Source organism: Pecten maximus, chromosome 15, assembly GCF_902652985.1.
Source record: "Pecten maximus chromosome 15, xPecMax1.1, whole genome shotgun sequence".
Classification (NCBI taxonomy): Eukaryota; Metazoa; Mollusca; class Bivalvia; order Pectinida; family Pectinidae; genus Pecten; species Pecten maximus.
The window spans coordinates 29,400,317-29,417,473 of record NC_047029.1 but is presented as its reverse complement, the minus strand read 5'-3'; the positions used below and the strand labels follow the sequence as shown (position 1 = coordinate 29,417,473).

Sequence of the window (17,157 nt, the reverse complement as noted above, 5' to 3'; positions counted from 1 at the left end):
ATTTCCTTGAAACTGAAGACATTTTCCATCGGAAAATAAAAAGCTTACTTAATTCACTTAATCAATAAATATATGATCATCTGTTATGTTATTAGTGCTATTTTGTTAGGTAATCTAACAAATACTGGCCAAGATAAAAAGAATTATAGCGTATCACGAAATACTGAGTGCATATCAGCCAATCAAAACGGAAGACTTTCGAAGGTGCGGCATACGTTCGGAAAAAAAGGCTGTCCAGCGAAAAATGAAGATCGAGATGGCACAGGACGGCGAATACTTCAGTATAGGAAGTATCGTAAGCTGTACGACATGTTATAACCAGAAATTACAAGGAGAAGTACTCGCTTTTGATGAAGGAACCAAAATGCTTGCAATCAGTATCCTTTGCGGTTTGTACGAATCATCCAAATCTCGGGTCTTCTAATGACAACACGTCGGAACCGGGATGCAAAACAAGCCACTGTTGAAATGTCTCAAAATGTACTCGCTTTTGGTCGATTTCTTTTCGCTCTTCAAAATATTATAGATGCTTTATTTTCATAGCGGAAGCAGATTTTTTCAGTTAGTTATGCAAAATTGAAATAACGTTTTTATCTTCTTACGGACACAGAAAGAGGGGCGTGCTGCTTTATTCCCAATATAATTGCATAAAAATATCAAGTTGCAGTTTTGCTTATCTCCTATGCAAGTACCCGAAAGGTTTAAAGTTGCTTGCGATAATGTTTTATTTCAATTAAACTGAAATACTGAAGTTTACTGTTGAATTAGAAAAAAAAATGAAATTATTTCACAATAATGATAGACTAGGCCTAGAGCAGACTAGTAACTACTCCTATACGTATATGAGGTCTTATTCCACCTGATTACATTGTTGGATATTGCGACCTCATATCCGATCAGCGTGTTTTTCTTGTATCTGCCAGCGCCCTGATTCTGGGACGCGACAAAAAAGTGTCATAAACCATCTAAACCGATAATTCATGTTAACAAATATATGTTATACGCTTACTTGTTGATGAAGTATCAATCCATTTATGCACAAACTGTTGATGGACACCTCTTAAATATAATTATATCCACAATAATTCACTTGCAACCTCCTGTGTTCAAATATTGGGTCACTAAAACAACTTTGCTGTTCCGGTTATTATAAAATACAAATAAAACGTAAAACATAACACAATATTTTCACAGCGTTTCGTTTGTTTCGTCTATTTCAACTCCAAATTTGGATAAACCAGAAATAACCTCGAGAGGTCACAATGAAAACAAGTATGGCGGTACAGAGCAACCCGCTTATTTGCATAGCCCATTTTCCATGGCAAAATATGCAAATAACCGGAGTATTTGTATAGGCGGAGTTGGGTTTTGGCCCCTCTTATACACTATGTAGATCGCCAGGTAGGTTCTCAAAATGGGCACTATATGATTGTTTACGTTATTTGCATTAAAAATATATTTAGAAAAAAACACTATTTAAAATTTAAGAGTAAATATGAAATACATGGGTTGTTATTCTTAGTAAATGTACAAATATTTGCATACACTTCATCGTTTACTACTTGTCTCTGGGTTCGATATCGGTCATACACGCGTGGGTTGGCACTACGATGTACAATGTCATCGTTTCAATTAACATTCATTATTGTTTCGAGATGCATTGTGTTCCTGCTATAAGTATATTAGTTGTTTGATCATAGATGATGAACTGCTGAAGCAATAGACTGTCTTAAATGACCGTGACATGTGTATTGTCGTTTGGGTTTGTTTTGGAAAATGGCGCACACACACAAAGAGTTGTCGTTTATTACACATATGCCCCCACAATGAAACGCGCCTAGAAAACAATCATGGCGATCGCAACCTGCTTCAGCGAGTTCAAGTGCACAGAACACAGGTTTGGATCGATGCTGTAATAAATAAACAAATCTCATCAAAAGATGAGGCATATACATATTTTATTCAGTAATTCTTCTTCACAATGCTACTGATATGGTCTGGATAATAACTAAATGTCGATATCGATGCATCGAACATAACCTGTTTTGACGAAGTGGGAACCAATGATTAGATGACGTTGTACATCGTGTCAAATACATATGCAAGTTCAAATACCTTTCATAAAACTTTTATTACGGGAAAATCACAAAAATACCCTAAAATCAATTAATAATTTTCGATTTTTTTGCAATTTTTATATGCATATAAGCGGGAGTCGGTGTTTTAGTCGATGCAAATACACGGGATTAAAATACAAAGATAAAGAAGAAAAAAATTGGGACCTAAGAATTTTATGCAAATAAGCGGGATATTCAAATAACCGATATGCAAATAAGTGGGCTCCTCTGTATATACAAATGGGACCTATGCTTAACAACAAAAGAGGCTAATAATCACTGATCTTGGATATAGATATGGACACACGTTGTGTAACTTTAATTTGTGTATTTATGATAGATAAATAGAATGTGGTAAGTCAGAGCATATGAAATGTGATTAAAGATAACTTTTAAACAACTTTAATTAGGTGGGTCACAGCAACAGGTTTTACGTACGGTGGTAATTAGAGGTTACATGACAGCCTGTCAAAAGTTTCCTGTCGTGTAAACCTCTAATATTATTGGAGTAACTTGTAACATATACCAGTCACTCTTGATCACAAGGATATTAAGTGCACAGGAGTTTTAAGTTTTGGTTTGTTTTTGTTTAATGTCCTATTAATAGCCGGGGTCATTTAACTCGAATTCGAACTCGCCACCCAGAGGTAGAGGGTGGGAGTTTTAAGAAAGCATCTAGGAAAATGCAATTTGGTCAGACAGGTGCATTCTTATCTTTTAACATTAGGAAACATACAGATGTTCCACTCTTTTTTTGGTTGCCATATATACTTGATGAATGTCTATCGCGCACAAGTGTCTGTTTCCTGCTGCAGAGTGCCTGACAGGAGTTAAAATTCAGGTTTCCGTTGTGAAATGTATTTTTTGTGATTTATGTGAAAGAAATATGTTAAATTTGACCTGGTCAAGAGTTTGTTTACCACAGCTTTCGGTCTTGATGATCAAACTCTTGACCAGGCTCATATAGGCTGCACTTCAACAAAAGTCAATAATCGTATGGTGCCTTCTTACAATCTCTTTGTATTTAAATTGATCATGTCATTAACGACTGCTTTTACACAACAATTTATGTCATTGTCACAATTGGTACTACATACATCAACTGCTAAAGGCAGCTAGCCTACTAGGCTACATCATATTACGTCCCGTTGAGATACTGCTGCTGCAATGAATTTGTTGGCACCACTGGTGTACATGTGGGTAGTTCTGGTTCTCCAGGTAAACCAGTTGACCTTTGTCTTTTGCCAGTGTCAGAAGTCAAATCACTATTTCTTAGAAATTAGAAGAGTCAAATTTAAAGCATATGTCAAATTAATCCAAATATTTCTGTTTTATGTCTCTTAAAAATCTGATATGGTCTGACTAACATCAGAACTCCTGCCATAGTGAACAGGGGGACAGGGAAGCTGACTTGGGTTGCTAGTACTTCATCATATGTTTCAACTGTTCAATATACTGGCACGTGGACAGATGTATCGAAACATCAATCATTTTCTACATAAGAGGCCCTCCTGTATATATATACCTGATCACCATACAGACATACATGTCACCAACCATAAACATGTCAATCCACTCATTATATAATCCAACTCGGAGTTTCCTAACATTTCTCCACCATATTTGTATTAAATCACATGTTTACAAATCTCACCTGTATCTGTTTTTAGCATGAGGAATACCCTGTGTCACGTAAGATCTCATCAGGTCCTATGAACCTGGTTATTATATGTCCATACAATGGTAATGAATAGTTAAAAACAATAAAGTATATCAACCAGACGTATATCAACCAGAGAGCGGGTTGGCTTTTTTCCTCCTTTTCACTATGACAGGAGATCAGATATTAGATGGTCAATATCAGATTTTTAAATGGCTGATAATTATATGATGCATGATCATGATCAGAAACCTTTTGATTTGTGTCAGATATGTCCCTTTAAGACTGAAAGTCAAATATCATTTTGGGAAGTCAAACAGTCCTGAAACACTATGCTTCTTTCATATCAGTGAAACATTGAGTTGATAATTTCCTTTACCATGGCAAGAAACTTCAGCGGCAAGTGGGAAACACAACCGTCATGACATCCGAATGGTGAACCTGACATATGTGAGTGACGTCAAAATCATTCAGGAGTCCGATGAGCCTGCCCCAGCAATGGCCAGTCTTAACTTACAGAAGGTTTGTGTGCTGCTGGTTTATCTTATATTGTAACACACGTTTATCTGAGAAGTTTTTCATTTTATCAGATATATAATTTCATTTTATCAGATATATAATTTTCATTTAACAGATATATAATTTCATTTTATCATATATATATATGATGAAATGAAATTAAATATCTGTTAAATGAAAATTTAAATATGATCTTATTTGATTAGATGTATAATTTCATTTTATCAGATAATCAATTTTCATTTAGTCAGATACATGATTTCATTTTATCCAATATGATAAACAAGTCTGGTGATCATATAGAAGGTCTAAATTTGATAACCCTCATGAGGGTAATCAAATTTAGACCTATCAGAAATATCCACAAAACATACAATTATGGATTATATTCATTATAGGATTTCACACAATCTGTTGGTAGTGTCAGGCTATATAGTACTGTAGTATTATAGGTTTTATTGCTATGAGGTAACAGGTATATATATGTAGTCATACAACTGTTAATCCAGTATTTTGTTTTCCTTGACAAGACACCTGTATTTACAGGATTTGAAGAGTAAGATTGGAATAGGTGATGGTTGAGACAGTCATGTGTGACGTTTGTAATACATTGGTTTTGTATATCTATCAAGCATGTCAATACATGAATAAATTAGATCAATTCTTACCATGTACTGATAGTAACACACCTAGCCCACAATTTACATGTTGTATATAAGTTTTCAGTTGGACACCGAGTCTAGAGACTTAGATATTAGTCCGTTGTCTGAGGTTATGGTTTGTTCATGATGCAGTATATTCATGTTAAAGAAACATAACTCCTGCTTATTTCTGACATGCTTCGCAATGTGAATGTTCACTTTCACAATTCATCATGAATATAGTAAAAATTACATAAACAAGCAACAATTAAACCTATTAAGAGTGTGAATATCTCGCACCCCAATTTTACAATTAACATACAGAAAGATTTTAATTAGATTAATAGATTACAGATCCTCTACATATATATATATACAGTTGAATTCGCTGAATTTGAAATCGGATATATATTGAAATAACGTTTGATTTGAAGTGAAATAAAATCGCCTTCTTTGTCTTTGTATTGTTTCATCGGTTATTTTGAAATTGGTTTATTTAAAATATTACTTTATTTGAAAGGAAACTATTGCCTCCGGCAATGTTAAACCATTGTTTATGTATCGCTTCAATTGAAAGTCCTCACGACTGGCTTCAATAACTGGCCATTACGTTACGTGCGTCTGATCAATAGACAGATTAAAATGAAATTCTGATCTACACAATATAAATAAATAGTGACTTTTAATAATTACGAGATAATTACATATGACAAGGTCATTGTTAGGGATTTGACAGACAATGATAACAACGTAACCAGGACAGTGATATTGATGACGACCCTCAAACAATTCGTGGAAATGCATCAATCACCAATGCACATGACTGATTACAGATGGTAGTTTCTTGGAAAGTAACCCTGACGTACCGGAAACTGTTATGTGGATTAACTATATTGGACAATGGTGTGTTGTTTGATTTAGAACGGTACTTTAATATGGCGCCCACAGGCTGGATCCTGTTTATATTGAAAACCGGTTAATTTGAAGAATTTTTCCATTTCCTGAGGATTTCAATATAACCGGGTTCGGCTTTATTTTGTACCAATGATATTGATGTACATAATGTTTAATTTGGATACAATTACCAATTATAAATTCATCTAAAATATATTTGTAATTAATGAATTATTTACATTAAAATGAAATCTAAAAATTCAAATGAAGACATTCAAAAATGAAATTAGAAAATGTGCATGCGCAATTTACTAATAAAATACTAGTATACATTTTATATTATTACAACAATAAAGACCAAAATTATAAAATATTTGTGATATTGTTTGAACAAAATTTACACATTTCATGTATTAGCTATAGGTATATGATCTAAATTTGCTGCAAGATAGTCCCACTGCTAGTGCAATATAATTGATTAAGTACTAATAATAATATAACTGGGGGGCAAACATAGGCATCGTCAACAGAATTTGGGATGCATATGATGAATAAAAAGGAATACTTTATTTTAAACTTCAAACAATTCCCTGTGACTATGGTGATGCTTTATCTTGTAGATTACTACCAGATTGAGGGAAAATCTGGAGGCAAAAAAGCAGAAAGTAAATTACATTGGAATAGGAGTGAGTGCTGATGGACAGAAGGTGTTTAATTCCATTGTGAAAACGTAAGTGGTAGTTTGTATGAATCATCAGTCATACCAATTAAGGTAAACCTCTGGTCAGTTTGAATAAACACAGTTTTTTTTCAGTAAAAGCAACTTTTTAGCTTGTGAGCCTTTGGCATGATTTACACTTTGCAGAGGACTTTTAAATTTGCTGATGTCGTCGACTCTGATAGTTTGAACTCGCACTTATTTTCTGAAGCATACAATTTTGTATTCGAACAGGTTCAGCACACTGTATTTTTTATATTTGTTCAAACTGACAGAATGTTAACCATATAATTATTTTATGTTGCTTTATACTTAAAACTACCAAGCTTTGTTTGGACTTGACTCTTAAAATATCAGACTAAAAAATTAGTGTAAATTGTACTTTTCAACGATTATTGTGGGATTTACCACAGTTATAAATTTATATCACTTTCAGGTTAGTAGGATTGCAAACAACAAATTAATGATGGACAAATTAGTATTTATATATCTGGTATATACATTTGTACGTGCAGTACTAGTATATACTAGGGAAGACGAAAATGGGATTTACCTCGTTCGAAGGGGAATTATTAACCTTTTCTGAGGAATTTACCATTTGGGCGAGAAAATTCCCATTATATCCTGAAGATTTCCATCTGAATTAGTAAAATCCCCTTTTTCTAAGCTTCAATACATGGGGCCAAAAGGGAAGTTGCTAAAATCTAAGCTCTGGCATACAATATACAGCTGTCATAATCTGTTTGAAATCTAATGTAAATATTTCAAAATATTGTGAAATTAGGTAAAATATTCCCATTTAAAAAAAAATAGTGTAGAATTATAACTTTAATTTATATTTGCACTTGTATGCAGTATGGTTCTTTGGAAATACAGTTATGCCAACTAACTATAGAGTATGTGATTTTGTGATGTCATATGCGTTATATATCATATTCATGTTTTGGCATTAAAAAAGAATATTAATTATAGGAAATAAAATAATGTTGGATTTTTAACCGTTGGAAATATGATACAGATGTTTCATTTTCAGTGTTGGTTTTATAAGTGATGGCATTATGCAGCAATGAAATTTAGAAATTATGGTTGATTGGAGTTTTCCTATACCCTGCAAAATTTGCGTTGTTTTTAGATCGACCAACTGCAGCCACCAGTTGGCAGTGGGATTTACCTCATACAATACTAATTTTACCTAAATCTATAGCCATCCTGACCACTTTACATACAATGCTTTGCCTTGTTATACTTAGAGATTTTTTTTGTCCACAGACTAAATGATTCTAGATGGGAGGGCAAGAACATTGTTGTGATGGACGAGGTGTCAATACGCCCACCCTATAATGTGGAGGATTGCCGTGGCAGGGATGGACAACTGTTAAGTCATGTGAAAAAAATTGTAAGTGCACTGAATCGAGAGGTCTAGATTTATTGATTGAATACAAAGACAGGCAGCCATCTTGGATTTTGACAATTGAAGTTTGTTACCGCTTTGTTTCAGAAAGTACTAAAGGGATCTTTCTCAAATTTAATATGTAAGTTTCCCTTGGTCCTTAGTTGTGCAAATTGCATTTTGGGACCGATCGGAAAACAACATGGCTGACAGGCGGCCATCTTTGATTGCGACAATTTCAGGTTGCCCCTGCTATATCGTGTTATATAAAGTTATTAAATGTTTTGAAGAAAGAGTGAAAGAAGGGAAAAGAAGAAAAAAGACCAGTCTTTCATTTGACTGATATGGATCATTCAATGGTGGGCGTCAAGATCCCTCTGGGACCTCATTTATTTGCTCATGTGAATTTTGGTTATTTTACTATATAACAATCCATTGTAAAGTCTTACATTATCATATATGGTTTTTGGGATTCAACCTGGAAAACGTTTCACATAAACTTTTTAAAGGGACTTGTTTGTTGGTTTTTGGGATCATCTCAAATATTGCACCTTAAAAATAATTTTGGGATCAATCTTCAAATTTTTGTAGACATTTCAGAATCTATCCAGAAAATTGTTCTTCTAAAATAATAGCAGAGAAAAATCTGCCTTAAGTATCCTGAGTACTTCTAATAAATGATTTTGTTTTAGGTTCGTAAACACCATGTAACAGAGGAGGGACAAAAAACAGAATCACGCAAGTCAATGTCCCCATCGTCACCTTCACCAGTGTCTTCTTGAATAGCGCAAGCCAGGAAAAAAGAAATTCAAAACTTCAACACAGCGTAATCTCATACATGGAATACAAACAGCAGTGACAGATATTTCTTTTGTCAAAAGTTATTTCCAACAATAACATCTTAATTAATTGTACATCTGTCTAATTTCGAGAACTATTTATTTTTCTAGACATTTACATTAAAACAGATCACAAGCAAAACAGTTGCATACCAGTAATACATTGTGTAACAAAATAATATGACTTAAAAATAGTCATAAATATAGATAGGTTTACTCTTTTTGTCTGTCTATTCTTGTATTTAATTAATATATATATATTTTGCAAAGAATGGAAAGTTCAATATAGAAAAAAATATGTGAACATATTATTTCAATATGGCTTACATTTTTGGCAAACTGTGGAAAAAGCATTATAGTATCATGTTAATGAACAGCTGTATGAAGAAATCCTGAATACATATTTCCATTTTTGCATAAGGAAACAATCTTTGTATGGAAGGTACTAAGTACTTGTACAATGTGTACTTCTGATGTCACGATCAGGTAATCTTTAGTCTTTGAAGAATTCATTTCAGTGAGAGTTACACTACCTATAAAACATGTTTTTTTGTGAAAAATGTTTATCAAAAAAATATAATGCATTTATAAAAACAAAAAAACTGTAGTTTTCTACATTTGCTTTAAGTTAACTTATATTTTTTCTTTGATTTTTATTTTTTTCTTTATGTTTTTTTTTTTTAACTTTGTGTTTGGAGCTCATGATCATGATGTAAGATGTCCCCTGGCAGGTACAGAGAATTTGAAGATTTGGCTATCTACCACAAATAAAATTATGAGCAAATAGTCTGTCACCAGCCTTTATTTTCAAATTAAATATATCTTTTGATATGTTTTTATTTAATAATCATCAATGTAATAATTTGAAACAACGTTTTGAACAAAGATTTTGATGCTTGAAATAATCATGCGTATCATAAAGATGGCAGAAAAAACTTGCTATATGCACCTTTACACATAGGGTTTACACTGAGATGTTTGAATAACAGGATTTACTATGGTTTCTTACTCATGATAAGCCATATGTATGCATTAAAGAGTTTATTCATTAACAAAGCTGCACACATGTGGATTTTAACAACACTCAGAACAGCAATTTTTTATTTTCGATTTTTGTTTCTATGCACATTTTATATCTGTGCTATTTTACTGTTCTCTGTATGGTCGCTAAAGACAGTAAAAACTGGAAAAGTAGTTTGCGACTTTATGTGTTCTTGTATTACGTTGATGAATTTTGTATAAGAAGTAAGTTATGTGTATAAAAACTGTTATGTGCTGTAAAAGAAAGCATTTCAGTGCAAATACGTTGACCGTAACCAAAAGGCACTGTATGTATATAATTTAACAGTTACTATACAGGTTAATAAAATTACCTGAATGAAATATGTTTTGACAGTCAAAAATGTCTTCAAAGTTTAATTCACAGACATTAGCTTCAGTTACATTATCATTTGATATGCTTTAAAAGGGATACAATATTTTGCAGGTTTTGTAAATTTTTACCTTTAAATATTATGTCAATACATGTGTGTTATATTCATTTTAGTAATCACAGAGTAGATTGGACTCTGGTATGAAAAAGATAAATTTTGTAATTAGACAGCATACAGCCTTAGGTCTCTATATGTCATAAAAAAAGTGACATACACCATTAAGTCTGTATATCACAACAAGGTAACATACAGCCTTTTTATAAGTCACCATGTCACAGTAATTAAATTAAAATATAAGGTAAAGTTTATGTAAAGCTTTTAGTGTGACTGTCCATGTCCCAGTTAGGTATCATACAACCTTAAGTCCCTACATCACTACAAGGTAACATAGTCAATATGTTTCAATAAGATAGTGTACAGCCTTAAGTGTGTATGTCACAATAAAATAGCATACAGCCTTAAGTCTGTATGTCACAGTAAAACAACTTGCAACCTTAACGTTGAAAAGTCAAAACACGGTCTGTGGGATTTGCCAGACACCCTTAAGATCCATCGTTTAAGGTGTGATGCCTGATATCATAGGCTGTATATTTTCACTAGGAAGTTTTCGTTTTCAACTGATCACCCAGAAAACTGGGTTTTTTTTTCCTGAATGAGTATGTAACTGAAGCTAAATCTTAAAATGATTATGATATGCAGAGTTTCTACATTTTGGTCTTTAATGTGTTTTTGTCATCCGGTCTAAGCTGTACCTATTCTGTGTATATGCATTTCCTCGGCTGCTGTGCTGCCCTTTCTCAAGTGACAGCTTCTTGATCTTCCATCCTAGTGATTCTGGGATAATATCTTCTTTATTGTCCTGTTTCTTAGCTTTTAGATACAACTTTTTGTGATATAATTTAATTCACAAATGTATTTCCAATATAATAATGTGGGGCAGAGGCACAGAAATTGATGATAATGATTGGAGACACTAGTTCAGGTCTATCTATCTTTCTTAATATCAGTCTCTGTATTTGTTAGATTGTGTAGTACCAAGAAAAAGTGCTTTCCACTCCACACATACAATCTGGGATATGCTTTATAATAGCCTGAAAGAACTACAATCAGACAGAAAAACTTTGATTTAAGTTATCATTTTCAAGGGGTCGCTGTTCCATTTTTTGAACATTTTCTAGGGAAGAAGGAATTTGCAAAAAATCAGATGCTTTGAAACTAAGGGTAATAGAAAAATTATTGTCTTTAACAATTTCAGAAAAATGCATACTTCAAGTAAAACTGTAAAATTTTGAACCATAGAAAATAGATGTTTTACAGATGATCAATATTATACAGCAATATCTTTCAGGAGGAATTATGCATATATTGTTAAAAAATTGCACATTCTTCCTTGTTTTAGAAAACAAATTCTTTCTGCTGAAAATAAATCACCATATCTAGCTATTTGTTAAGTAGTGTGTTCAGTTTTGAAAACTGGGGAATTCAGATGTTTGGTATGGTTGTGATATAAATTATTTATGCTAGAAGACATTTATTGAATATGTCCAAAATAAATTCATCCGAAAGATGATCACTTCTACTTTTAACCTAGACTACCAAGATCATAACGTCAGAAGCCCACAAACCTCTGCTGCGGGACACAAGCAAAATAACAGTCTCATTGGTAGTCTTTCACACAAACGAAACAGCAGAGCCTTGTAGGTTTCTGAAGGTGTCAAAGGTCATGATGTCTGATTTCATAACAAGTGTTCATCTTTATCTGATACTGTAAACTTGGTATGGATGACATAACAAATTTTTGTGGTCTGTTTCATACGTAATTTTATGGTGAAAAATGATATGAAAATGAAGTTTGTGGTAGACATAACATGATGCACAAATTTGCCACAGTAACAAATAGTTGATATATATAAATACATGTACAATGAAACACTTATGCCTTTTTTCCTGTAATGCCTTTTTGGTAATTTCTATAGCTATATTATTTCCAACAGTGTTTCATCATTTAATTATTTTTTTTACACAATACATCGCTTATTTGAAAGATAAAAGTTGTCATGAACCATTTCAGTTGTTTTCTAACAGCAATTTCCTGTAAAGCAGGGTGGAATAGATGAGCAGTGTATAGGTTAGCTGTATTCTATAAGCTGGAGCTGATCAATAATTGAACCAGAAACATACTATTGGCATACATGCAGGAACACTATGTAGGTATTTAGATTTGTGATGTTGCTATCATTCTCAATATAAATTCATTTTGATGGGAGGTGGAATATTCATGTGGAACTCAGCATATCAAATTGAGTGCAAATTGATATCTACACAGAACAATTTATAAAACATAATTATCTGGAGAAAAAAACAGCTGGAACCCATGTCGATAAGATTTGCCACATGTTTGTATGTAGCTAGAATTTTAAGGGTGTTATCTCCCTTTTACTAGTCCTGAAGAACTATTTCTTTGGTAAAATAAGACATTTTGAAGAAAAAAATCAGTTTTTCAATTATATTATTTTAATCAAATAAATTTACAGTGAATGCACTATATACTTTTCAAAGCTATTTATTTTTATCAAAATACAAATACTTCGTAGACCACAAACACATAAACAAGACAGACAACACAAAAAGTGTTTTTACGCCCATGGAATCATAAACAGTTTTATATCTTTTCGTGCAAACATTTTATTTGTTTACTGATCCCAAAAGAAGTCTGCTTACAGAGTAAACAAGAGAAGGAAATGTTTATGTACCAATGAACAGGGCAGGTGATAAAAAAAAAATAAAACACATTTTCAAAAAAGTGCTACTTGTTGCTTTTTTTTGTTGGCTTTGAAGATGGTGCTAAATAGTTGGGACCTATATTTTCTATCATATCACTAGAAATGATGAGTCGATAGATATTTCAATGTCACAGACACCGGAACCAGTAATCCCCTGTGGAGGTTAGAGTGGTAGATGTTTCAATGCCATAGACACTCGACCCAGTAACCCCCTGTGGATAATTAAGGTTAGATGTTATGATGCCATACACATCAGCCCTAGTAATCCCTCTGTGGAAGTTTGAGGTAGTAGATGTTTCAATGTCATAGACACCCGACCCAGTAACCCCCTGTGGCGGTCAAATTGGCAGATATCCCAATGCCATAGACACTAAACCCAGTAATCCTATGTGGTCCTAGGATCGAAGTGGTTCATTTTGGTGATGTTACAATGCCGAGTCCAGTAACCCCCCTGTGGAGGATTCAGGTGGTAGATGTGGAGGATTGAAGTGGTTCATTAGCCCATCATCATCAGATGGTGGGCTATTCAAATCGCCCTGCTTCCATGGTCCGTGGTCCGTCCGTCCGTAAACAATTCTTGTTATCGCTAATCCTCAGAAAGTACTGAAGGGATCTTTCTCAAATTTCATATGTAGGTTCCCCTTGGTGCGTAGTTATGCATATTGCATTTTGGGACCGATCGGAAAACAACATGGCCGACAGGCAGCCATCTTGGATTTTGACCATTGAAGTTTGTTATCGCTATTTCTGAGAAAGTACTGAAGGGATCTTTCTCAAATTTCATATGTGGGTTCCCCTTGGTGCCTTGTTATGCATATTGCATTTTGGGACCGATCGGAAAACAACATGGCCGTCAGGCAGCCATCTTGGATTTTGACCATTGAAGTTTGTTATCGCTATTTCTGAGAAAGTACTGAAGGGATCGTTCTCAAATTTCATAAGTAGGTTCCCCTTGGTGCCTAGTAATGCATATAGCATTTTGGGACTGATCGGAAAACAACATGGCCGACAGGCAGCCATCTTGGATTTTGATCATTGAAGTTTGTTATCGCTATTTCTGAGAAAGTACTGAAGGGATCTTTCTCCAATTTCATACGTAGGTTCCCCTTGGTGCTTAGTTATGCATATTGCATTTTGAGACCAATCAGAAAACAACATGGCCGGCAGGCAGCCATCTTGGATTTTGACAATTGAAGTTTGTTATCGATAATTCTCAGAAAGCACTGAAGGGATCTTCCTGAAATTTCATATGTAGGTTCCCCTTGGTGCCTAGTTATGCATATTGTATTTTGAGACTAACCAGAATACAACATGGCCGACAGGCAGCCATCTTGGATTTCGAAAATTGAAACTGGTTATTGCTATTTCTAAGAAACTAATGAAGGGATCTTCCTCAAATTTCATATGTAGGTTCCCCCAGGTGCCTAGTTATGCATATTGTATTTTGAGACCAATCGGAAAACAACATGGCCGATAGGCAGCCATCTTGGATTTTGACAATTGAAGTTTGTTATCGCTATTTCTCAGAAAGTACTGAAGGAATCTTTCTCAAATTCCATATATAGGTTCCCCTTGGTGCCTTAATCTTAAATTTTATATATAGGTTTCCCTTGTTTGAAAAGTACTAGAGGTTTCTTCTGAATTTACACAGATTAGTAAGACTTAGAAGAAGAGAAAAGTAGAGAAAAGATCAATCTGACATGGAACCTATGAAGAACATTCAATGGTGGGCGCCAAGATCCCTCTGGGATCTCTTGTTTTGGTGATGTTACAATGCCGGGTCCAGTAATCCCCCTGTGGAGGATTCAGGTGGTAGACGTTATAATGCCATAGATATCAGATCCAGGTGGTAGACGTTATAATGCCATAGATATCAGATCCAGGTGGTAGACGTTATAATGCCATAGATATCAGATCCAGGTGGTAGACGTTATAATGCCATAGATATCAGATCCAGGTGGTAGACGTTATAATGCCATAGATATCAGATCCAGGTGGTAGACGTTATAATGCCATAGATATCAGATCCAGGTGGTAGACGTTATAATGCCATAGATATCAGATCCAGGTGGTAGACGTTATAATGCCATAGATATCAGATCCAGGTGGTAGACGTTATAATACCATAGATATCAGATCCAGGTTGTAGACGTTATAATGCCATAGATATCAGATCCAGGTGGTAGACGTTATAATGACACAGATATCAGATCCAGGTGGTAGACGTTATAATGCCAAAGACATCGAACTCTGTAATCTTCTGTGGATGGTTAAGGATGACCAAACCAAGTTATCCCCCGTGAAGTATATCAGTTGGTGCCCCCAGTGTACATACATACAAATATAGCACAGTCTCTCGGTAAACTCTTTTAGATTATAATGTTTCCTAAAATAACGTTTCCCTGAGTCATCCGTTTAATGAACTTTTAAAAATATATAATATCGTACCCGAACTAATAAGTGCACTTCCCTTACAAGGATACCTCAACTTTTTTTTTTTCAGGAAAAGAGGATGGGTGCCCTAATTGAAAAAAAAAACGTTCCCTACCTCTTTGGTCGGCCAATATAGTCTTCAAACGAAGAAGAAGGAATTGTTTTTTTCCTTTTTCACTTAGGTATGTATCTGAACAAGAAAGTTTCCACTAAAATTTCACACTTTTTTCTGTGTTTGGTGAGCTTATTAGGTCGAATGCGGTAAGGATATAAGGAAAAGACCCTTTGTCATATTGACATTCATTTAATTACAAATGTAAAATGCATGATTCGTCACTACAGTTGTACCTTTACTGGCATATAGAACAATGGTACGGATATTACTTGTATAAAACATCTTATATCTAAAATGTTTATCTTGCACACGAGGAGGTCGTCCTTAAATGACCTTAGCTGTTAATACATATGGAACGTTAAACAATACCAAACCAAACCAAAAGATATATTTTCAAAGTAAATGAAGTATTTAACCAACATAAAATACAGTATCTTTTTTAGACATAATTTATCTTATAAACATATATTATCTAAAAATATCTTATATAACTTATGAATAGGATTGAATAAATGATAATTAGGATTGCCATATTTGGTAGCTGTTGTTATCCTCTCCGCGTGGTCAGTAGGTTTTCATATTCGCCTTTGGAGTTTTTTAACCCGCCTCTTGATATTCTGTAAAATAACGTTTTCGTTATACAAAAGTAGCTGACAGTGTGTTCTTGAGCAAAAATCTTAATATTCAGTAGATGGTACTGAGTGTACGTGTTAAAATATTCCTGTGATGGAATATACAGGTAAACGTTCTTTTATAAGAACGCCGATGTGGTGCAGTGATATAAGATGCAGGTATTTCTGGCTAGGCGATTGGGTGCCGTAGATCGTGAGTTCGAGGCCCAATTGGCGAATTTTCGAAGCAATCTGCCCCTTTATCAAGACAATATATATGTTTGTATATATGAGTTATATGTATGGAGCTATCGCAGCTATGACATTCCTTTCGCTCATTTGAAGTTCAAATGTTGTGAAATGTATATCAAATTAAAGTTTGGAGATTTCCCTACCAGAAAAATGATGTCATTACATAGGTTTAATAGCGTATAAGAGCACACCTGTACTTGGAAGACAGTAAGCCTGATATTAACAGTGGATACAAGATACTTTTACGATTATTATAATAATACCATCTTCAGTGAATTACTTAATGAATCAGATACAACCACAGGCGTTTGCATCAGGTTAGTAATTATAGAACAATATGATGTAGTTGGAGTAGGGGCTAATATATTTTTTTTTATAAATACTAACTAGATGCGGACGCCTGTGATACAACAGTTTGACGCTTACCTCAAAGTTATCATGTTTGGAATTAGTTTTGTCACCAGCACGACGTCTTTTAGGCTGAAATGATATTTTTATTTAATCACCAGCTTGCAGTTTTATACATCATTGAATAAGCTAAACAGTTATTTGGAAATACCAGTTGTTTATATGATTACACGAAAATCGTAATTATTACGATGGCGCGAGTTAATTCCTATGATGTAGATCATGCTTTAATGAACATATTTGACCTACCTTGGGCCTCTGTCTTACAGCTTTGTCACCGATACTGCGTTTTTCAAACTGAAACTGTCAGACATTTATTACATAATAACAATAACAAATTAAAG

At 34.0% G+C, this 17,157-nt stretch overlaps 1 protein-coding gene and 1 long non-coding RNA gene across 2 annotated transcripts; one reads left to right on the top strand and one right to left on the bottom strand.

Annotated features, from left to right (window-relative positions):
- Window positions 1–213: 213 nt before the first annotated feature.
- LOC117343456 (protein LSM12 homolog) lies at window positions 214–13,016 on the top strand. The gene is made up of 5 exons (XM_033905812.1): window positions 214–377; window positions 4,166–4,299; window positions 6,452–6,561; window positions 7,819–7,945; window positions 8,632–13,016. The coding sequence occupies exons 1-5, from the start codon at window positions 245–247 to the stop codon at window positions 8,719–8,721; spliced, it is 594 nt and encodes a 197-aa protein (XP_033761703.1). The 5' UTR covers window positions 214–244; the 3' UTR covers window positions 8,722–13,016.
- A 2,699-nt stretch (window positions 13,017–15,715) lies between these two features.
- Window positions 15,716–17,157, bottom strand: LOC117343431. Its single transcript, XR_004536015.1, has 3 exons — window positions 17,063–17,157; window positions 16,832–16,885; window positions 15,716–16,159 (listed from the first exon to the last, which is right to left on the bottom strand). It is a non-coding gene; the product is annotated as an uncharacterized LOC117343431 (long non-coding RNA).